The sequence below is a fragment of the Osmerus mordax genome, chromosome 1, assembly GCF_038355195.1.
Source record: "Osmerus mordax isolate fOsmMor3 chromosome 1, fOsmMor3.pri, whole genome shotgun sequence".
Lineage (NCBI taxonomy): Eukaryota > Metazoa > Chordata > Actinopteri > Osmeriformes > Osmeridae > Osmerus > Osmerus mordax.
In genome coordinates this window covers 17421560-17445196 of record NC_090050.1, presented here as the reverse complement: position 1 = coordinate 17445196, position 23637 = coordinate 17421560, and the positions used below count along the sequence as shown (strand labels likewise).

Genomic DNA, 23637 nt, shown 5'->3' with positions numbered 1-23637 from the left:
TTTCTATGCATGCTCTCACAGGCCACTGCAAACAGTTTCATCTTCTGCTGTCATGTTATGTTTGATGAGCCAAAAATAGTAAATCTATCTAGCGAGCATCGACTAAACAAAGATGTTGAGATAAATGTTTTGATTCTGTACGAATGTGCCGTACGCATAATTAATTACAAACGTTGTAGCGGGTACATGTTCAGAAAAACAATGATTGCACTTTCGTTGTGCATGTTGAGAACTAACTGAATCCAGATTCATCAATCGACGGAGAGCAGGGATGGGTTGGGCTGTGTGGACTGCAGCTATTCATGGAGCTATTTGTAATAGTATGGGGTTGTGTTACTGCGGGCATGGGTTGAGGCACACTGCCATCTAGTGTTGAGCTCCTCATGAGTAGAAGTGCTTTGGGAGTTAGATTCTTAATGACCACCAATTCATCATTTGCCAAAATCAATAACCCTTAGATGCCAGCCGATTATGGAAGGTTTGATAACTTTGATAATAAATGCCCTATTTTCCAGTTTTCAAATGTAAACTGAGTGGACCTGTTTCGGCCTCCACCTTGTTGATGTGAGTCAGCAGAAACCTATGGCCTCAATCCAGAGAGTCATGTGTCTCCCTGTTTCTCTACCACTGCTGTAGGTTCAGTAGGGTCAGTAGAACAGTTAGAAAAACTCCAGTAACCAGCTTCTGCTTCTGAGAACTGCCCATCCAAATGCTGCATGTTGTTCCTGTATCTTATAACCAGTTTCCAAAAATGGGAGTTGTAGTCCAAGCCAAATGATGAGCCATCTTGCCAAGAACTGCATTACCCATGGACAACCCACTTCAATAAATACACATGTCCACATGTTTTGGTTTGTATTGTCATGGAAGTGTTATAAAGGAGAGGACAAGTAACTCTTCCACTTAAATGATCAGAGTAGACAAACAACACTAATCAGTCTGTGGTAAAAAGAAAAATTCATCGGAAAACTTGAATATCAACTTGAGGTATGTTTTTTCAAAAATGTTTGACAGGCTTTTTCATTTAGTAAGTACAATATTATTTTCTAAAATATGTGAGGGACTAGCCATATTATGTGATAAGTAGTAATGATGTTTTCAGCCTTCTGTAGTTTCCTCATCAAGGTATAACTGTTAATAGTAATAATGAAGTGGATAAAGACAGTCTGTATGTTATGAGATACTTTTTATACAAACATTATGTATTGCACAACATTTGGTAGGCAAGGGTATGTTTAGGCTATGGTCTTATTAAGAGATGTGCTGTGCATTATTTGAAAATGCATGCTGTGAATGGATGGCTAGTAAATGCTGTCTTGCCAACATCCAAGAGGGATTTCAACAGGGAGAATAGCATGCATGTCTCTGTTCAGAGCGTATCTATAGACTGACTGTGTGGAAACATTCTCAGAACTGATTCTCACACCCCCTTGTCTGTGTTGTTTCACAACTCACCTAATATTAGGTTATTATTTATCAACCTGAAAATGAGCTAGCAAATTGTACAAACATTAGGCCGATATAAACCTATTACAATTTAATTCGAATTCACATTTTGGCATGTTTCTCATATACTCTGGTGTCATTTCAGAAATGTTTGTGGTGTTATTTTAAACGGGTATGTGCGAGTGTCTGTGGCAATGAACTTGTTACATTCCAAAACTAAAGCTATCATTTTTCATCAGCTGGTCATATTCTCTAATCTCACCCTGTCCATGCTTTGGTTTCTGTACAGAGTGCCCAGTTACTCAGAGCCATGGAGACACAGTACAGGGTGATGTTTAGGAATGTTGGGCAGTTGTATTTCCCTCAAAGTAGAGTGGAGTGCCACTACAGTTTAACCTCCAAACACCAGTGGTCCAATAAAGACTGGATAGGGATGTTCAAGGTAAACGCCCAAACTGCAAACATTCCTTCCCAGGAAAAGACTGTTTTTTTCCTCAACCGTTTTTAATCAATATTGCTACAGGTTCTAATGAGAGATCATGTGTTGCATAATTCAGGTGGGTTGGTCATCAGTGAAGGACTACTACACCTTCTCTTGGGCCCTTGCTCCTGAAGGTTACATTGAAGGAACCAATGTCAATTGCTGTGTACATTTCCAAGGTAAGAGTAAATCTAACAAGGTTTGCACAGGAAATCAAGGCCCATTCATAATCCCAGTGTTCTCCAAAATGTATCTAATATTTAAATACAGTATTTCTGATACAGGCTGATAAAACCACTGCCAATATGCTATCTGTTCCAGCTTTTTACCTCCCCCAGCCTAGTGAGGTGGAGTACCAGTTTGTGTATGTGGACGAGAATGGGAAGATTTGTGGCTGCAGTCGACAGTTCACTTTCTGTGCTCCCAAACCCCTGGATGAGCTGGAGACTCTGGAGGAGGAAAGGGATGGAGACGAGGAGGGGGATGGAGAGATGGAGGACCTGCTTCTGGTGGTACCCAGGGCTCAGCTCCTGCAGGTGGGCACATGGAGAACAGCTCAGGCTCATTACCCTGATCCTGGAGGGCCCGGTCCTAACCAGACATCTTTGCAAGTCATTCACCAGTCAGGAGCGTGCCAGGACTCCCAGTCTATTGGCCTACTGAGTGAAATTATTGTACACATGAGGCCCATCCATGTTAATTGTTCTGTTCTTTTACTTAAGTGATTTAACAATCCCTTTGTTCGTCTCCCTGTGTAAATAACAACTGTGCACTGGTTTCATCCCTCCTTCTGTCCTGTGACCCTATGGTCCTCTCCTCTCTACTGTATGTATGAGCAGAGCCGTCTGGAAGAATGCCTGAGAGAACGAGACAACTTACAACTGGCCCTGGAGAAATCCAAGAAAGAGAAGGAAATCGAGATAGATAAAAGTGAGAAGGCAAAGATGGAGTGGGAGAAAGAGAAAGAGGAGATGAAGGAGGGGATGAAGGACCTGAGGGGAAACCTTAAACACAGCTGGGACAAGATAGAGAAGATCGAGGGGAAACACAAGGTACTGGTTTAGGTATCCTTGGTAACAAACCCAATATATCAACCCCAGTCCATATATCCATAAAATAAGGCTATTTGCCTGTTGCTTATTTTTTCAACAACTTAAAAGCTATGTAAAAAGGTACATAGATAGACAAACCCTCTCTCATAACTGTCTTTTCCCATCTCTGACAGGATGTGCAGTATTCGCAGGAAACCTTGTCCACTGAGCTCAGTGGCCTATTGGCTGCAAAAACTGAAAGTAAGCAGCAAATCAGAGAGCTGGAAGATGACATCACGGCTTTGACTGGTAGAGGGAAGGAGACCGAGGCTGAACTGGAAAGGTAAGCATTTGTGATGCAGCTTTTTTTCTTTTACAGTTTTTTAACTTTTTAGAAGGTACTAACCATTTCTGCCTATCCACAGAATGAAGGAGAGAGTGAAAAAGATGTACATTCAAAGGAAGGATGAAGAGCTGGAGAAAAAGAATTTGCATGTAATTTATGTTTTCATTTTGTTGTTTGTTTACCCCTCACTATGAAGTCACTAACCACCTCAGGAGTGAAGTAGACACATGCCAGGCAGTGCCATAACACATGGAAGTCTTCCAACTCAGCAGCTCTTTGGAGTCAGACCAGACCATAGCACACTCAGGTGTTAGTTTCTAGTATGTCAGTGAGCTCAGGAATGAGAAATGCAGTGCCAGTAGAATCAATTCATAGAAGAAAAGCACATGTGAGACGTGTCCATTTCAAGTCCTTCTTGGTCGTTCCAAGAATATGCACTTGTGTCAAATGCAGGGCATTATCAACATGTTTCATCACAACTGACCAATGTTACCTCCTTACTCATATTAGCTTACCAAAGAACAAGCTAGAATCATTTTTCCTACACTGCTGGTACTTACAGAGCAACATTATCCAGTACTAGCCATTTCAGTCTGCATCCCTCCGCCTTCCTTCCTTACCTCCCCAGATAGAGAACCATGAAGCCCTGGAGGAACTGCGGGGGCTGCGGGATCGTCTGGAGGCCAGTGAGCGGGGGGCAGAGGCTCTGCGCCGGGAACTGTGTGAGCTGGGGGTTCAGCAGAGCCACACCCATGCTGAGCTGCACCAGATGCGTCTGCAGGCCGCACAGCTGACCCTGCAGTTGTCTGAAACCAACCTGTCCCTTCGGGAGGGGCGTGCCAACTGGGCCCAAGAGAGAGAGGCCTTCAAACAGGCTGCAGAGGTGAGCTGAGGGGTCAACAGCTTGTAGACCACCTACAGCCCTTGACACTGACCTCCCTATAAACATCATGCAGACACAGAGCAAAGCCCTCTTCAAAGACACCCTCCTCTGAACTGCAGAACAGCACAGATGATGAACCAAGGCCACAGAGGTCACAATGGTAGTCCATAAGAAGGACCTAAGTCCTTGGCTGAATCGTAAAATATACAATCTAACCATCTGTTGGTTTCTGACATGGTTAGAGAAAGGGAGCAGGTTGGGTTAAAATTGAATGATTCACATACTCTCAACAGAAGTGTACCCTCGGTTCTTCCTGACACGGAGAGAGATGAGGGCATACAGCACCAAGATAATACACACAGATGTGTTCCAAGTTCACTGTACAGGGGGTAGTTATTTATATCTGATAACACATAATGCTGCAGCTGTAAACAAACAGTTCACCTATAGCATGTAAATGTGTGTTTTTCTTCCCCCTGTGCTGTAGACTGATAAAGACAGAATCCAGAAGATGAGTCGGGAGGCCCAGCGTAAGGAAGAGTGGCTGCAGGAAGAGAGGCTGGAAAGAGAGAAGCTAGAAGTGGAGCTCAACAGGGAGAAGGATTGCAACAGGGTAAATACATTTCAAGATCTTTCTGAATCACTACCTTCACAAACAACAACACCTCTAAATATAGCTGCCCATGTGGTCCTGGTCTGAGTCCTCATCATCAGATCCGATTTCAGAAACGAGAAAGACCCCAAAACAGTCCCCGTGCCAGTGCTTGAGGAAGGCTTTCTTCCGGCATGGAAGAAAGCCTTCCATGCTGTCACCTTTCACATGCAAACAGATACAGACACAAATAGAATATCTGACCCAACAACATCCACAGAGTCACACAATCAGCTGCAGAGTGGGAGGTCCTCTTCTTACTGCTTCTACTTGGTCACATTTACTAGGACTAGGTGGCTAGGACTGTGGGGAGATTTGGATTGTTGTCAAATAGTCATTTGAAGATAGTGCTACTGCCCCCTATAGGTGCAACTCAGCAATGCACGCAAGGAGGTGCAGGAGCTGAGGACCGGTCTGAGGATTCAAGAGAAGGAAGGAGAACTGCAGACCATGGAAAAACAGGCAAGGATGCAATGCTCTGATGAGGACATGTTTGAGTTTCTCATGTCAACAGAGATTGTACCTTTTTTAATTTTGTCTGTTTAAATGGTTTTGTGGTTTTCATACTACATCTATTTTCTGTCCTTCAATGACACACACACACACACACACACACACACACACACACACACACACACACACACACAGGACCTGCTGGACTACATACGTCAGTTAGAGCAGAGACTGGAGACTGTGGCAGATGACAGATGGACTGAAGCAGCTTTACTCTCATCCAGTGAGTGATAGTAGAAAGTCACCCCACTTCCATTGGTTAACAAGCAGAGTGCAAATTATACAATGACAATTGGGGGGGTCAACTTCTTCTCCAGGGCGTGTATCAACCCCCCCGACCTGTTGTTGTTACCTCTTTTGGGGGGGGGGTCCAAGTTTTAATTAGGGTGGTCAGACCCCCATAAACCCCCCCGTAATTCGCACCTTGTATGAATAAAGTATGAGTGAGATTTGACTAAAGACACTACCTTTGCAGCTCCTGAATCCTTACCTGAGCAGGACTTGCCCCCAGCTGGGGCCCTGGTCCTGTCCCCCTACGATGATTACCCTGACAGGGTGAACAGCCCAACCCAGCCAGACTCCCTCCATCACAACAAGTCAGACGACAAATATATGGAAAAGGTAGAAAGACTATTCACCAAAAAGCAGCAACAATCTTAGATTGTTACACTACCAATGTAAACACGGTAGTGGTACAGTCTGTGTAACATACTTTCTGTATGTGACTGTGGATGAAAGTGTCTGCTAAATGAATAAAATGCAATATAAAAATGTATCAGGACGAGATGGAGCCACATCACAGCCAGAGATGTAGTGAGGAGAAGCCTCTGATTCTGTCTGACCACACTGACTCCATCCTGAGGTGACTACTCTGGGCCACTGCTCAAACACTCTTAACTCCACCCTCTTCTCCTCTCTAACCCCCAAACTACCTCCACTAGAATGTTTTCATCTATGAACACTGTATCCCCTCCAATCCCTGTATCATGATGACCCCAACTGAGTGCACTTGATGTTCACTCAAATCACCTTTACTGCTCCCATATATTGCTTAAATGGACGTATTTAAAGCACTAAAGTGCCATTGAATTATAAATAGCAAGCATAGCATTTCTAAAATAGAGTGTAAGGGACGTGATACATCAGTTGGAGAAGGCCAGAAGGAATTGAATAGGAAATAAATACTAGCAAAGAGGAAAGAGTAGGGATCATCTAGTAGCATGGCTGATTGCTGATAACATTTACATTTACATTTATTCATTTAGCAGACGCTTTTATCCAAAGCGACTTCCAAGAGAGAGCTTTACAAAGTGCATAGTAGGTCACTGATCATAACAACAAGATAGCCACAAAACATTGCGAGTAGCCAAAACATGAAGCACACATTGTGAACAACCAAAGTAAGTGCCAAAGGGAAGAACCATAAGAGCATGTAGTTAAACAAGTTACAATTAAACAACATAAACCGCTATACGTGTAAGTGTACCTGTGGAAAAAACAAACAACAATAATAAAAACAATATATCACAGCGAGTACAAAACATTTAAAACAGTTACCACTAACCACAAGAGCAACAAGTCTCTGAGCAAGAGTCAGTGTGATAAGCTGTTTCTGATCACTTATTTGCTTCATGTGTGCAGTGCTTCCAAATGATTACAGAACTTGTGTTCTCTCATCCTCCCCACTCCTTTCCTGTTTCTCTTTTTTCTCCACAGTGAACTAGCAGACTCCCCATTGTGGTAACTGTCAGATTGGGATAAAGGGAACACGGCAACGTCAAAGCTGCAGACATCAACATCTCTAGTAATATGCAATGGTAACTTCTACAAATCCCATTTTTCAAATAATGTGTGACAACTGAGTTTTTTTTAATGAGTTTGGTTGTTAGGTGTCTTTCTTTATTGATTTATAGAGGACTTTCAGGGTTCTTTTTAGAAATAGTGTATGAAATGAATTAGGCTATTATCTTAATTTACCTCATAAACATATTGAGGATATTCAAAGAATATAGCATAAAATGCTTACCTTACATGTTATCTGTTTTTAATAGCTTTTAAGTTGTGCTATTACATAGAATATATTATTAACATGTATTACAGATGTGATGAGGCAACACTTTACATTAACATTTGGAGTCTATTGTCAGCTTCTGAACATGAAGAAAATAACATTCTACATGTGAGTGTTCATGGGATAAATAGGACTTGACTAATGATAGCTCTGGTATAATCCAAGTTATTACATCCTTTAGATAGCATAGATTTGATAATTGTCCTACATCAACATAATAACCATGTATGAGTGTAAGAGTGGTAAGATGTGTGAGTGTGTGAAGGTTTGGAGAAGAAAGAAGAAAGTTTCTATGATGAGTGTGGTCTGTGTTTAAGGCCTAGGTGTGTGCTGATACATTTTGAGAATTCAGATTCATATTGACTGTGTGGATTTCTGTAATAAACACTGATTGATGCTGGTCTCTTTCCTTATGTGTTTAAAAGATTAAGTAAATACAGCCAAGTACCCATTTCTGTGACACAAAGGTGACACAAACACACACAGAGACACAACATTTGTTCCCCTTACCTTACCTTCCCCTCTCCTTAATGATGTGAATGCTACCTCGTTAACTTCTTTGGGAATAAAACACCTGCATGGTGAAAGCCAGCCTTTGTACAGACCCCTTTTCTGCTCCCCACCCCTACCACCTGAACTAGGGCTGATGAAGACATTTGAGCACAATGGTCTTTTCCAGATACTTTTATAGTCTACTGTGAATATTCTGAAACACATTGAAGCCAAGACAGGAGAGCACTGTCAACTCTTCTTCAGTCACACAACACTGAGGTCTATATCTCCCTGCCTCATTCCACTTTCCACTAATCCTCCATCCATATCATCTTTGGCTCAAGAACACTTCTCTATGTAACTTCCTTTGGTTCCTATGAGGCTCAGCCCCTGCTGAATCTGATCACAAAAATAGAAATTGTTTGTTACTGCTTAAGTAGATTTTTCTGGTATCTGTACTTTACTTCACTATTTATTTTTCTGACAACTTTTTACTTTCACTCCTTACATTTTTTTACACAAATTTTCCAACCAGGTTCGTTACTTTAGTTTTAATCTGTATTTGGTGGCATGATCAATATTATTTATTGTCATTGTGTGCCTTTGTTAATTTCTCGGCTATCAAGCATTACAAATGCAAGCTAGGCTACGAAGCTACCATGGAGCAAGGCAGAGGGCAACAAGAAGAATGGCTAACGCTCGTCTTTTTAAACATGAGTATCTGTACTTTTACTTGAGTGAAGGAAGTGTGTACTTTTCCCATCTCTGCTGATCACACACACTCCTAGTCCTCTGCACCCAAGGGTAAGGGGAGGCGATGGGGCTGCCTCTCTCCCTTAGCAATTTTATCTCCCAGCAGTCTCTCTCCAAGCAGGCTAAGGCAGATCAAATATAAATGAAGACAGAAACGCATAAAATGGGGATATAAAATATACTGCTCAGCCTCCTTAAATCCCCCTTTCCCATCTCTTGTTCCCATGGAAACGTGCCTTAGCACAGTCAAATATACGAGGTCGTTAAAAGCCTCCTTGTAAAACAGTGTATAATGTATGGACCCTGTTTTAATCCTTGCACCGCTTTATCGATCTCTGTTTAATGAAAGTTAATTATAACAATCATTTAATTAGCAGTCCTATCCCAGTTTATTGCTTTTCTCTCTCTACCTATTACCAAAAATGCTAATTCAAAACACATCCATCACTGAGGAAAGGTGTGTATGTGTGTAGGAAAGGTGTGTATGTGTGTAGGAAAGGTGTGTATGTGTGTAGGAAAGGTGTGTATGTGTGTAGGCTACGTGTAGGTGCCGGTGTATGTGTGCGACATTTCCTTGAGCTATGATTGCATTTTCTTAAAAGCAAAGACAGCAGGAAGACATTTTTAATCATGCGGACACTAGCTAGTTCAAAGACACACCATTTTCCGAACAAGGCAAGGTGACTGGAAGTCCTAGCCACACTACTTAGGATGTGAGTTGAATCACTTTAGATACAGATAAAGGCTTTGAAGATAATTAAGTGAAAACTTTTATCAAATACATTCAGGATTTTTAGCATTGTGGGCTGTAAAGGCAATATCACCAGGTATATCAAACTACCACATCTGTTTTATCGTGAAGTCTGGGCCTACCGCTTGCTTAGGCCTTCCCAAAAGATGACATCATTATTTCAGGCAAGGGCTGTATTCTGCCACATGCATGAAACTTATTCTGTTTACTCAAACTAGTCCCCTCAATGTATGGTACGAATCCTTTGATGCTGGGATATACACAACATAAATTACATGGGGGGTGCATTTCTCCCAGGGTTGTTAACCTTATGTGTCTTAATGTCGTGATGTTCTCAAATTTGCATGGGAAGCTCAAAACAAGTTAGATAGTAGGCTACTTAGATGTTCTTTTTAACTGGTGTAATTATTCCCCCTGATGTACAAACTAGCCTATACAATGCGAGGGGCTCTGACTCTGGATATCACGTGCCAAATTGACTAATGTCAACAAGAGCAAAACTGACAGGTTCTTTAGAAAGAAGGTTCTTTATAAAATCAACATCAAATAGTACAGGATGAATTAATGAAAGAACTTAATTGCAGTTCATGAAAAGAAAATGGCACAAACATACCATTGTTTTGAAGTAATTGGCAGGTAAAATGAATCATCAAATGGCCCTCTACTTTTGTTATCCACCGAGGAAGGACAATTCGTGAGTTCACATCTTCACAAACAGACAGGCTGACAATGAAACCCCTGAATTATGAGTTAAAAACATTGCACCATGTTTTTGTTTACACATCAAAAGCTGTATTAAAGTTCTGAAAAGAAACATTAGGGAATAATAAAAAAATGTTACGCAGTACATTCTCAAAAACAATTCATACTCTCTTTAACTACCCACCAAATCATGGCATTGAAAGAGCTGATCAACATTAGGCCTATAGTTAAAAACCCTAGAATGCAAAACATATACAGAAATAGAAACGAACAATAATAATAAAACGTTCCAAAACTAATTTGGGATTCTTCATAATAATACTGGTTGTTTTGGCTGTGTTTTTGAAAGGTTTTGTCACTTGCACAGATTTTCATCGATTTAGGGTGTTCCCTTTCAGGTAAATATTAACATATTCAAAACTACGTCTAATACTCTTCCTTGGTCATGCTAAGTGCTTGCTAAATATGCAAGCACAATGGCTCTCTGCTACATCATCTTAGATTTAAACAAAGTAAACAAGATAACAAGGACACACAATATACACAAATGAAACATTTTCAGTGTTCATTGGAGAACACCTTTAGGATTCCTATAATCATGACTTGATTGAAAAGATGAACTTGGTGTCAGATAAGCTGTCAATGCAACAATAACATTCTGAACCACAAGTCTGCACCTTCAAGCACACCCACACATACACGCACACACACACACACACACACACACACACACACACACACACACACACACACACACACACACACATAATTAACCTGTTTGATGTGAATTCAGGCACTGTCGCCTGTACCTGGATGCTCTGACATACATGCGTACATCTAACTCTCAGATTTAATAATGGTCTTGAGGCTTTGATGGGAAAAAAAAGCATTCTAGAAGATTTAAGTGAAGTACCTCGTTTTACAACCATAGGTTTACACTGCTGCATCTATTTGAAAAACGGTAGCAAGAGACCAGAAGCCTTCAATATACCAAGGCACCAGGGCAGTTCATATATCATTTATCAATGTAAGTCTCATTCTGAATATTGCCATAATGCTTGTGGCTGAAATGGATGTCATAAAAAGACTATGTGAAATATTTAATCAATAAGAGCCATAGAAGTAAGTGAACCAAATCTCTACTGTGGCACCAATTTGTCCGACGTGACAGAAAGAAATATAGAATTGCTCCATAACAAATTATTATAAAAAGTACTTTTTTATTTCACAAAATCCATGTTGTGCATGTTTGTAGTTTAACCTTGCGATTGACACAAATGTAGTCAGGGAATTTGCCTTATTATGCTAATCACTGATCTCAACTCCAAAATATGTGTTGATGCCATTGTAGACACACAAAATAAGTCCTTTGGTTAGAAAAAATATATACATGTCGGAGACACATTCTCTCTATAACGCAAGTAAAGCATAAACACACACACACACGCACACATATACACACGTGTGTGTACACACATACATACATTAATCCACACAGACTCTATTGCATTTTGATAAAAAATGGCTTTTCCTTCTGTTCGATTGCAAACAATCTATACTGCTTTTTAATCAAGGAGATTTATTTGGACTATTGTTTTGGATGCAGTAACTAATATTTTTTTTTTCTGGAGCATACTCACTGCTGAGGTTTGGTCCTGACAAAGTCACCCTGAGTCAGCACATTGGTAAATTGACCCTGCACACATTTATTAATGTAAACAGTGTTATGTGCATGTGTGTATCTGCTTTTGTTGTGTTTGTGTGTGTGCATGTTGCTCAAAGACTTTGTCTGAAATCCTGTGATTTACTTGGTGTGCTTTTTAAATACAGGTCGTTCTGATGGACCCTTGAGTAACAAGCTCACCGATAGGTAAAGAGATTGGTAGAGGATTGCCAGGTCGTTCTGATGGACCCTTGAGTAACAAGCACACCGATAGGTAAAGAGATTGGTAGAGAGGATTGCCAGTTAGAACAACCAGGAGGTTGATATCAGCTGTTTTGCCACTCTACAAGTATGATATTTTCCATTAGACTTAAGTGTAATCAAAGCACATATACAAAATAACAAAATAGACAAACAATTGTATAGTAACCCACGAGAATATAGGAAAAATAACAATGCATACATGTTTTGGAGAAGTCATATGATAGAAAAAATGATTTGTCAAGCAGAAAACTGTCATTTCTTAAGACAAGTTTGGTTGTTTTACTGTTCAGTTTCCACTTGAGTACAGAATGTGTCTATCCAACTCTGAAGCTACTGCTCCAGGTTGAAATGTGTGTCTCTGTGTGTTAACACCAGATTGGGAAACAGTAAGGAATTGTCTGCCTCATTCTTGGCACAGTAATGTCTCAAGGCCCTTGTCTCAGCATTGTGAGATTTTGTGAGATTTAGTGCTTTTTTCTGTCTTGTCTCACACACCACATGTACATGTGTGTGTGTGTGGCTGGCATAGTGTGACAGGTTAGACAGCAGAGGAGAGGGAGAGCCAGGTCTTGATGTTAATGGAAAGGGGGTGTAGGGGGATCAGGGCTGGTGGCGTGTTGGTGGGGTATAAAAGTGAGTGGATCATTGTGTCTTTCTCACTGTGCTCTCCCTGACATCCCTTTCTTTGATCCCCCTGCAGCCTCGCCCCAGGGCTCCCCATCACTGTCCACCCCTCTCTCCCTCTCTTCATCCCCATAGTCCTCATCCTCATCCTCCTCTTCCTCCAAGGCTGACTCGTGCACGCTCCTCTCCTCCTCCTTCTCTTGTTTGATGCTCTGGATGGCAGGGGGGGCTGCGGCAGCGCTGTCCCCAGAGTCACTACTGTCCTCAAAGGCTTCTGGGTTCTCCAGCATTTCCCTGATGAGGGGAGGCATAGGGCCAGGGATTTCCATCTTCAGTGTGATGGCCCGCTCTGCCCCTGCAGACACACACAAACCCACACAGTCCACATTACTTTAAAGTATTACATCATGTACGTTTAAATGGAAAGGTTGTGTTTCACATGTGTCTCCCTTGTGAGCTCATTACTCAGGGTTAGTTAGTGTGTACTGGATACTGTGATGTATGAAGGTGGACAGGTGGATTCAGTCTTGACTGACCCTTGGTGCTGATGCCTCGAAGATCAGTGACCTTCATCAGCATCCGAGGGAACATGTGGGGCTTGTTGGGGCGTCTGCGCCGGGCGTAGATCTTTAGGGCCTCCAGTAAAGGCTCCTGCAGCTTGTCTACACGCTGAGGCTCCTCTAAATCCATACGATCTAGCAGAAGGAGGAAATCTGAGACGGTCAGAAAGTTCTAGCACAGTACAGCACAAATTAAAGTTAAAGTAAAGTAACAGTTTTATCTTTAGTGTTAGTTTCAGAGTTGAAGTGGTTCAGCCTGGGGTGCTGTACCTCCACATATGAGACAGATGGCGCTGAGGAGCCCTGTCTCTGTGTCATCCATCTCTAGAGGCAGCAGTTGTCCAGCAAAAGCGAACACCAGGTCTGTGAGTGGCCCAAAGCCGGCGTTGTGCATCTGGGTCCGGTTCAGAGTCAGCCCATCTGAGAAGGTCATGGTGTCCTGTTCAGGGGTGTAGCGAGTGCAGATCCTCAGCATCTGTTAGGAGGGATTAGGAGAGATGGAGAAAAAAACACGTGAATACGATAAGTAGGCCAGACCTTAGTGTTGAGCACAGTTGGAAACAGACAGTGTTGTATATTCTTCAAATTGTACTTCAATCATTGACCGTGTAGAAGATGTATAGAAGAATGGAAGAATGGACAGAGGAGGAAGAACATGAGAACTGAAGGTACCAGGATGTCCAGACAGGCTGATTTGAGGAGGGTGATCTGGTCAGCGATGGTAAGCGTGGTGAAGCCAGGCAAGCGTTTGGCAAACTCCACAATCTTGATGATGCACTTTGTGGAGAGCTCACTAAACTTGTCCCACAGCCCCAGGTCCAGCTGGACTCTATGGTCGGCACTTGAGTTCTGTAGGAGAGAAAGAGTTCATGAGATTGTCTCTACACACACAAGTTTGTGTCTTTATATACATATGTATTTGTGTACAGGTATGTGTGTCACTTACTGTCGTGTATTTGCCCAGCTGGCAGAGTGAAGGGAATGTCTCTTTGTGGGCTTTGCTCACTTTGTTTACAAGCTCCTCCAGTTCACCACTTAGCTCATAGCTCTCAGGTTGCACTACTTCCTCCTTCACATCCTTCTTCTTCTTATTTCTGTCATTACGCACCGCTGGGAGGGGGGACACCAGGGATGAGTGAGAAAGCAAGAGAATATTGACTACTCGTATTTTACTGCCAAGTCATTCATATCTTTTTATGCTCTTACCCCTGTTTTTTTCACCTTTCTGGCACTCACCCTCTTTGGACATGCCGACCTCGAAGCACTTCTGTAGCCGACAGTATTGGCAGCGGTTACGAGTCACTTTGTTGATCTGGCAGTTCTTGTCCCGGTGGCATGTGTACACCATGTTCTTTTGGATACTGCGTCGAAAGAAACCCTGGGAGAGAAAGATAGGGAGGGCAACACTTTTAGTTATGTGAGTTATTTAGGTACAGTACTACCATGGATCATTACATCTACAGCCCACAAGAGGGCAGCCCAGACATCTGTATGAGAAAGAATTCTCTGTTTTTAAGAACAGGGAAAACCCTTCTGTAGCATAAATCTGCATTAGCCATTCCAAAAAAACAAATAAAAGATAATTTCTGCTGTGATCCTTCCGGGCGGCTGTAACTTATCTGTGATCCTGCTGTGTGATAGTGCTTCTTGTGTGAGTCTCACCTTGCAGCCCTCACAGGAGCTAACTCCATAGTGATAGCCAGAGGACTTGTCCTGGCACACGAAGCAGGGCTTGTAGATTCGTGGAGGGGGAGGAGGAGAGGGGGAACTGGGGATCATCTCCTCAGAGCTGGTACTCTGTGTCTCCACGGCTGTTGGTTGAAAGAGGAAGGAAAAGAGAGGGAGAGAAGATAGAGAGAGTTCATATGTTCACTAATATGTTCATTAACACTCCAGTTCTTATGTCAGAGAAATTATTATTATTGTTATTAACTATTTTACTAAGTTACAAAAGTCTGAAAGTAAATATAAGGCTGATTTGGGATCTCAAAGAGCTCTCTGAGGTCAGTCTTATGTATCCAAATGGAACAACTGATAAAGGTTGACAGTCAACAAACAATTCCCTGCCCCCACTGGCAGCCCATAGTCCCTACCCAGGAGGCAAGCTCAAAGGCAAACATTTTAAGAGAAAAAGGAGGGGTGGCCATGTTGATTGACAGAGGGAGAGAAAAAGAGACACAATTAGCTGATGGCCAGATGGCTCTGCTGATAAAAATCTGATTGGCAGCTGAGATTTGATTGGCATCTCCACTTACCAAGAGTGGGGGTGCAACATACCTCTGGCAGACTGAATTGTGTCGGTGTTGAGTGTGTTTGTGTTTGTTTCTCCCTCTCTGTGTTCATTTTTATTTGAATGTCTGCCCAACCAGACCAGCTTGAATACCCTGAGACCCATTTGAACAAACAGGCTGGGTCTATTTATGAGACACTGCTGTCTCCTTCTGTCTCACAGGGAGAAGACACACTCTCAATATAACACCATTTGCTGTGCCACAGGTCATTCAACTGCTGCCCATGAAAATCACCCCAAAAATCTATGTAAAACACAGACATAGTAACATTCATATTCCCTCACAAGGATACCCATCTCCAAACAACACACACACGAATAGACGATTTGACACAGTTCTATGTACTAGGTAGGGCAAAAGAGACAAATAATTCCCTCTAACATGCCTTTCAACTTTCACCTTCAGTCACCCCAACTTCACCTCCCCCTACCCATCCCCACAACCCCCTTTCCCTTGTTTCCTGGCCCTAAATTCCTTAGTGCAGGCTGGCCAGGGTTTAATAGAGGCTCAGGCTCGTAAGTCGGCCTATAAAGGTTGTGTCTAGGCTGGGAAGGAGGCCCCCGGCCAGGCTGACCGCCTCTTTATTGGGATCTAGTCACCTTGGGCATCCATTCACACCACCATCTGTACCCTGGATCCCTGGCCCGTAAAAAAAAAAACGGGGGTTAAAAATCCAAAGTCACAGCCCCCCTCCTGCCACCCTCAATGGATATCAATGTGGACAACCCCCCCCCCTCCCCTCACTTGCACCCCTGCACCCCTCTCTCACATTGGAGTCTACATTTAACAAGAGTGGCGAGACTTCAAAAAGAGAGAAAATGGCATAAAGGAATAATCTAATAAAAGAAAAAGCGGGGCAAATTAAGAGAAAAAACAGGAAGAGTCAGCAGACAAGGCTCCCAGTGGCTGGAGATGTAGGCTAAAAACCTGACCTTTTAGCTTTGACCTTGACCACTACATTACCAACTTGACTACTACTGCTCCCCAGCACCTCTCATACCTACCAAAAACAGACACCCATCTACACAAAACCAGACTTTAAAACAAATACTGAACAGTCTCTCCTCTACCAATACAGGACGTATACTACTACTGCAAATGACCATTACTAATAACCCTTCTTGTGATTGCGTTATTTTCCTGCCATTGACATCAAACTGCATGTACCTTTTCATAAAAAGTAAATGCCAACAACAGTGTGCCAAGCCAATGGTAGACCCTGTTTGTTCAATAACCAAGGCTATCAGTAACCTAGTCCTGCCACTTTCCTCTACAGTCAGTGAGGACAAACCAGGTGTTCGCAGTAGAGGTGAAGGAACATTGTTGTGGTAGAGAGAGCAGGGTGGGCTTTGGTGAGTGACACTGTAACCAGAGTGCTGTTTTCTGTTTATGTAATAACACTGACAATGAGAGCGGGGCCCTGAGAAAACCAGTGGAAAAAGCTTTCTATTGAAAAGGAGGAGCTGCATCTGGCGCCAGTGGAGAGGTAGTGACTGACACTGTCGGGGGGTGGGGGGCACCGTCAGACAGAGAGTGAGGGAGACAGAGGGAGTTGAGAGAGAGTGTGAAGGAGAGGGAGAAAGAGACCAGACATTGAATGTAAGAAAAAGAATGGGAAAGGTTCAAGGGGGAGGCAAAGAAAAGAGAAAAAGTGAAAAAAAAAGAGAAAAGAGAGACCGGACAGGGCTTGAAGTTGAATCTAAGTTTCACCTGTCTGGGAGAGAGTCTGTCATGTCTGTCATCACCTTGAACTGAGCTCAGATTCTGAAGCTTGGCCTGAAAGAATGTCGCTCCTTCTCTGTCTCGCTCTCTCTTCTCTCTCTCTCCTCACCCAAAGCTCAACTCTTTCTGTCACAACATCAATCAGTACACCTCTGTAGGAAACACAGAGACAAGCAAGCTCCCCAACCCTAGATCGCTCCCCCCTTCACTCTCTATCCTTCTCCTCTGTCCCTTCTCCAGCCTCTCCCCCTCCTGTCACCTCAGCTCAACAAAGCTCTGTTTAGACAACAACAAAAGCCCTGAAACCAAAGGCCTTCCTTATCAAGAAGGGGCTCGATTAGCATGCCAGTCCCATTCCCAGTCCGGAGTACCTTGTGCCTGCCTAGCCAGTGGGCTTGTCAGGCTGTGGGTGGACAGGGTTTGGGGGGGGGGTGAGTAGAGCGATCTCCACTTCATGTCATTTTGCTGCTGATATCCCTGCATGGCTTCCATGTACAAGAATGATCTCAGTCAGCCCCCTCTTCTCTCTCCCTGCCACACAACTTTCTCCACCATTCTCCTTCCTTCCCCAACTTTGATGTGTACATGTTGAAACTATACCTTTTTTATAGTTTGTGAGAGCACTAAATTGTTGTTAACTTCCAGATTATTATTTATTTTCTTCCCATATGGATATTCAGTGATATGAAACAATTTAAAATAAGTGTGTTTCGATCAACAATGGGTTGACAGAATTAATGTCATTTATTAGTGTCTGGCTCTGTCACTGTTTACACTTTGGTTGCTACAACAGTCAAACCATAAAGATCTGCACTAACTTTTCACTCATATGTAATATATGTCACATGGATCTCAGCAGTAAGAAATGTGTTTTTCTAACCTGGTATGTACACACACCCACGCACGCACAGATGAAGCATGGTGTTGATTCCTCACTAATATCAAGAGCTCCTTTCATTCCTCCCAGTCAGTGTGGGTGACAGAGTGTGATGTATGGCCTGCAAGGTCTCAGCTCTGAGCTGGGCCTAGCCTGGGCCTAGCTGGGCCTAGCCTGGGCCTAGCTGGGCCTAGCCTGGGCCTAGCTGGGCCTAGCCTGGGCCTAGCTGGGCCTAGCCTGGGCCTAGCTGGGCCTGGGGTGTTCCAGAGACCCTCTATAGAATGTGCTCATTATGGTTTGGGCACATGCTTTCTGTTCTTAAGATGTGCATATGTTTTAGTGTGAAATCTTATAGGTATATTTATCCAGTTTTTTTCAAAATATATTTGGTAATTGGTGTTGGATTATTCTCTTTACTGCAATCAAAAAATGGTTCAATTTTTTTTGTCAATTTGCAACAGAACCATAGTACTTGACTATGTTGGTGCCTATATTTTCATTGGCTATAACCCAACATGAGACACTATTAAGTCTCCCAAACTCATTTGGTTTGCAAATTTACTTTTACATAACATTTTGCTTCAGAAAATGTTCTGCAGTGTTCTGTGGAATGTGTGTGTGCGTGTGAATGTGTATGAGTGTGGGCTGGTTTGTGCTCATGAACATGTTGGAATGTGTGTGGCAGTTGTCAGTGAGCCTTGAGAATTAATACAATGTAGACGTGAAAGCAAATAGACTTACTCAAAAATCCTGAACAAAGAGAGGGGAGAGAGGGGAAAAGTGTAGAATACTTTACACATTCATCCCATTGCGAACATCCACACAAACAGGAAAAAAACTCCCATGTGTGTCTTCAAACCCATATCCTCTACCATGATGACTCAATCTTTGAAATAAACATCCTATGACAATCTCTCTTGACACTCACATAGGGATCAGTTCACTGATCTTTTACAAAGAGGGGTTCATAGATTTTAATAGCAGTTCATATTGTGTGTGTGTGTTTGCACACTGGAGGGGGGGGGGTGAAATGAGGGGAGTGACTTCAGTGTAAATACAAAGATGTGGCAGGTCCTTTCAGAAACGACCCTGTTCAGTACCTGTGTCTCTCTCCCTTCCCCCTTCACCTCCACCTCCCCCCAGCCCAGCCAGCCAGCCCCCCTCCCCTACCACCCCCCTCCCAGCCCCCCCCCCCCCCCCCCCTGCCTTCCTTCCCTGGGAGGAGGAGGAGGAGTCCTTCCTGTCATTGGGAGCCCCTTTGAAAGGAAAGGCTGTGAAAACCAGGCTACTGTCCAGGAGATGGCTCCATAAAAACAGCAACACCAAACACACAGCCAGAGAAGGGGGGAAGGCCCAAATACACAGACACTCTCTCACTCAGACCCAAACATACACACACATAAACTCACACACTACAAAACCCTGGAGCAGTTATCATACTCTTACTAGAACGACACACAGTTGTGGACTTTACGGCAAAGTCTCACATATATAAACACAGATGCTCTATGGAAATCCAGGCAGACACAGCATAGATCAGTTTTACTGGTTGTTATTCAGCAGATAAGATGGAAATCATGTAACAATATACTTAAATAACATTATGTGCCTAACTATTGTTTTCTCTATAAAATACAGAATTATTTGTATAAAATCCATGGAAAAAACAAGGCACTGTTGTACTTGATTCTTTGTAAAGTGACGGACAGGAAGCTAGTGTGTCTGTGAAGGTGGGGAGGGGGGTTTATTTTAGGGACAGGTTGTTAAATTAGTATTGCCCCTTTCATTCCCCAGCATGCATACACAACAGCCTTTCTTCTTTACTACACCTCATAAAGCTACCTTTTTATTTCGACCCTTTTTTTGATCAATCCGTCAACATTTGTCCACCCCTCATCTCCTCTGCTGTGGACTCCTGACTCCAGTCTCCTGTGCACAGCACCCACTAGCCTCCGTCTGAAACACTGTTGTCATGTGATAGATAACCTACCCCCATTACCCAATTCAGTAGTTGCAATCCTGTCATTTTACACATACAAACTAGGAAATATATTTCAGTCCAAGCTATGAAATGACTCTAAAATAATGTCCAAGGTCATGGTGAGGTGGTGCACTGAGCCCCTGCAGAACACCTGTGGGAGGACTGGAGGCCTCCCAGGACAGGACAGTGTGCAGGGCCATCGAGTGGTCACACAGCTCATGTTATTTACTTGCCCACTGGAGACAGGCTATAAATTGGCATTAGTAAATTCCATCGGGGGCCTGTGAAATCTGCACAGACACACACAGGGGATGTCCATCCAAGATGTGGTACATAACAGTCCACACACACGTGAGCATGCACATGTACACACAAACTTTCTTCCTTTCCTTTCGTTGTACCTACGTTATCCACTGCCTGGGGCCCAGCTTGAACCCACCCCAGTTTATCGAAATATAGTTAATGTGTTGTATTGTGTTATGGTTCTAATGTGGATTATGACCTTCAAGTCAGTAGAAGAGTGGTAGCATTTAGGGATTAGAAATTTTACTCCAAGAGAAGATATGCTGCTCTTGTCCTCTGGACAGATGAGTCCTCTGGGTACAGCACTAGTATCATAGGGGGTAAGTCTTAATCAAACTCTTGTCCTCCCCCTCCACTCTCCTTTCATCATTCTCTTCTCTGTGGCCTATCCCTGCAGGCAGTCTAATCTCTTAATTGAGCCTTTTGTCATTATGATTGAATGATCAAAGGCCTTACTTTACCGTAAACACATGATTGCAGACTGAATCAGTGCATAAATGGGAGAAGCACACAAGGCACACACACACGTACACACACAGAGAAGGAATGAAAATCCTAAATAGTTAAAAACATTAAACATAAAACTCATAAAACTAATATTCTTCTTCGTCATATTAATCCCACCAAAAATATAGGTGTTGCCCTGCATATTATATGTGGATTCAGCCCATATCAGACCCATTCATACAAACTACTTCTAAACATTGATGAGTTTGACTCCCCATGTGTGTGAAGGTTGGGCTAAGCCCACACAGCTCATCTGTTTCACAGGGCAACAAGACAAGCTAAAACAGTGTGAATGGAGTGGGTGAATTGTCTCTATAGATGTCATTGTCCACCAATGTTTACAGAGGTTATTGGGAACAGAGGATTGAAACAGAACACCATGAGCGCTCTGGGGAGGACTAGTGAGCTTTGAGCTCTCCACATCACCCCAAGGCCGTCTGCACACAACTGGCCTGTCAAAGGACATTATGCAGTTGTGCTCTGACCCCTTCTGAAACCAAAGACATAAGATATGGGTCTACTGATCTCTGGGGTTTTTTTGCTCTCCAGACCACTTTATAAGTTGCAATGTGTGTAGGCCTCCTACTCAGCCACTTAACGGATTGATACCGGGTGGATGGTCTCACCCGTCATGACGGATCATTCGTCTTCATTACTGAACACTGAGGGGCTGACAGAAGCTCAACCTCAGTGTCCTCACCATTAATGGAGATGAATTAGGTGGCTCACCTGGACAAACTTGCTCCAATACGTAATAGCAAGTTACACAATGGAAAATATGTCAAAATGAAGGAGTCTTGTTATGTGAACACTATGATAAAAGCTAAAAGAACTTAATCATCCAATTAACTCTATGGTGTAAAAGTGAATCAAAAATTCAACAGGGAGCATAGGTCACTCAACCATTACAATGAGCTATCTAGGTTACAATGTACTTTTCAAATCTACTTTATTTCACTCTGTGTGTGTGTGTCACCTGCATGGAAATTTGTAAAAGCAGTTCATCCCTGTCATACTGTACTATGGTTCTAAGAGACATCAGCCTTTTATCATTTTAATGCAAAATCCTGCTGAATATCCACCAGCTAGAAGGTGATTGGCCATGGGATCCTATCTCTCCTCTAAACTGGGATTTCCTTTTGACATGGATTATTATTGTATTCCGAACACTTGACAAGGTCGGGGCCCATATTTTGTGAGAGAGCTAAATCATTCATGTGAAGTGATTCAGTAAGAAAACAAACATGGAGATGTATAAATACTCAGTCACACATACAGGCACAGTGAGAACAGGCACAAACAAACTTGACGGTTCGAGAACACAGAGAACCCAACGGAATCTGGTTCTTCCTGTGGAGTGAGCTCCAAGATAACAAAACCAGCACAACGATAATTATGTGTACACACACACAGACAAACACACGCACACACACACACACACAAACACACACTGTCCGTCCATTTTTGCATGATCATAGTATCAACATCAATGCCAAAAGGGACAAAATGCTCTTCAGGCTTTGCAGAAACAATTGCACACACTAACACACACACATGCAGAAAGAACCCTCGAACACAAACACACCAAACTTTTACAGTGTGATGAAAAGAGTTAGAATTAGCAAAAACTTACACTGGACACTGGCGGTCCCAGCCCAGGCAAAGGGGTCCAACCCCGGGAAGAAGGGGGTTGTCTTGCCCAGCATACAGGAGCCCTGGCTGGACACATCGAAAAGGGGCCGGGGGGGCATCCCCAGAGCCTCCATACAGTCGAACATACTCGCCAACGCGCACTAAACTGGAGGTTCAGTTACAGCAACTCTAGATTTCTTCTCTCTTGTTGTTCCTCAAATGAGCTCAGTGTTCCCTCACAGGAATTCTACAAGCTAGGAAAATAAGAGGAGCTCGACCAGAACCAAACAAGTCTGTCCAGGCTTGCTGTTGTTTCAGGTCGTGTCAACGGGTCTATCTGCACCCCAGTCAAGGTGAGTGTTCTCCAGATGTCCTCTGTCTGTTTCTGCCACTGCCTCCTCAGACACAGCTTTGTTTCTGGAGTTGGTCAAGTTCTTTCGCCTTCTCTTTCTATGTATTCTCCTTTGTATGCTGCTTTCTCCAATGTACTCTCTTTCACTCTCTCTTACTCTCTCCTCCACTAGGTGCTGCTTCTTGGTTCCTGCAACTGATCTAAACGCCCCTCTGGTCACAGGGCCTCTCTCACACAGCCAGTGACACTATGGAGTAAACCAACTGCATGTTCACTCAGCAGAAAGGGGGAGGAGGATGGGAGAAAGAGAGGGCGGGAGGGACCTAGAGCCTGGGGGCGGGCAAAAAAACTTTATTTTGCTTCTAGTTTCTCCTCCAGTCTCTCAGTTTTCTCATATTAATATTACTTAGTATGCAAATGAAAACAAACAGTGCTGTCCTTTTCCTGTGCTCAACCCTCTTTGTCCCTCTCTTCCTAGGACTTGTTTCACAGTAATTTTTTTAACATTTATCCAGAATTGCACCTCTGCTGTCCCTTACAGGCTTCCATAACACAATCCTGGATGTGTGAGGAATCTACAAATACAACAAACTCACTCAATACCATTACACTTGAACAAAATGTTAATTAATGCATTTGGACCGTAGGGTGTCGTTTTTAGCCATTAGCACCACCCAGAGGACTGTCCAGGCACTGGTAGAAATGACAACAAACACACGAGTCATTCTTCAAATGAATAT

General features: G+C 43.0%; 2 protein-coding genes across 5 annotated transcripts; one reads left to right on the top strand and one right to left on the bottom strand.

Moving 5' to 3' along the window:
- Nucleotides 1-852: 852 nt before the first annotated feature.
- Nucleotides 853-7823, top strand: calcoco1b (calcium binding and coiled-coil domain 1b). Of its 2 annotated transcripts, XM_067244666.1 has the most exons (14): nucleotides 855-987; nucleotides 1736-1888; nucleotides 2004-2106; nucleotides 2249-2463; nucleotides 2767-2979; nucleotides 3153-3301; nucleotides 3384-3453; nucleotides 3933-4187; nucleotides 4675-4800; nucleotides 5206-5301; nucleotides 5488-5575; nucleotides 5828-5973; nucleotides 6132-6214; nucleotides 7069-7823. In XM_067244666.1, the coding sequence occupies exons 2-14, from the start codon at nucleotides 1757-1759 to the stop codon at nucleotides 7094-7096; spliced, it is 1704 nt and encodes a 567-aa protein (XP_067100767.1). In that variant the 5' UTR covers nucleotides 855-987; nucleotides 1736-1756; the 3' UTR covers nucleotides 7097-7823. The 2 variants fall into 2 exon arrangements, with proteins under 2 accessions (XP_067100774.1, XP_067100767.1); XM_067244673.1 differs by lacking the exon at nucleotides 6132-6214 and having other exon boundaries at nucleotides 853-987.
- A 3056-nt stretch (nucleotides 7824-10879) lies between these two features.
- Nucleotides 10880-23112, bottom strand: LOC136940947 (retinoic acid receptor gamma-A-like). 3 transcript variants are annotated; one of them, XM_067233293.1, is made up of 8 exons: nucleotides 22547-23112; nucleotides 14895-15043; nucleotides 14439-14610; nucleotides 14179-14342; nucleotides 13905-14081; nucleotides 13503-13707; nucleotides 13209-13367; nucleotides 10880-13027 (listed from the first exon to the last, which is right to left on the bottom strand). In XM_067233293.1, the coding sequence occupies exons 1-8, from the start codon at nucleotides 22689-22691 to the stop codon at nucleotides 12705-12707; spliced, it is 1494 nt and encodes a 497-aa protein (XP_067089394.1). In that variant the 5' UTR covers nucleotides 22692-23112; the 3' UTR covers nucleotides 10880-12704. The 3 variants fall into 3 exon arrangements, with proteins under 3 accessions (XP_067089394.1, XP_067089400.1, XP_067089408.1); XM_067233299.1 differs by having other exon boundaries at nucleotides 14454-14610; XM_067233307.1 differs by having other exon boundaries at nucleotides 14469-14610.
- Nucleotides 23113-23637: the final 525 nt, after the last annotated feature.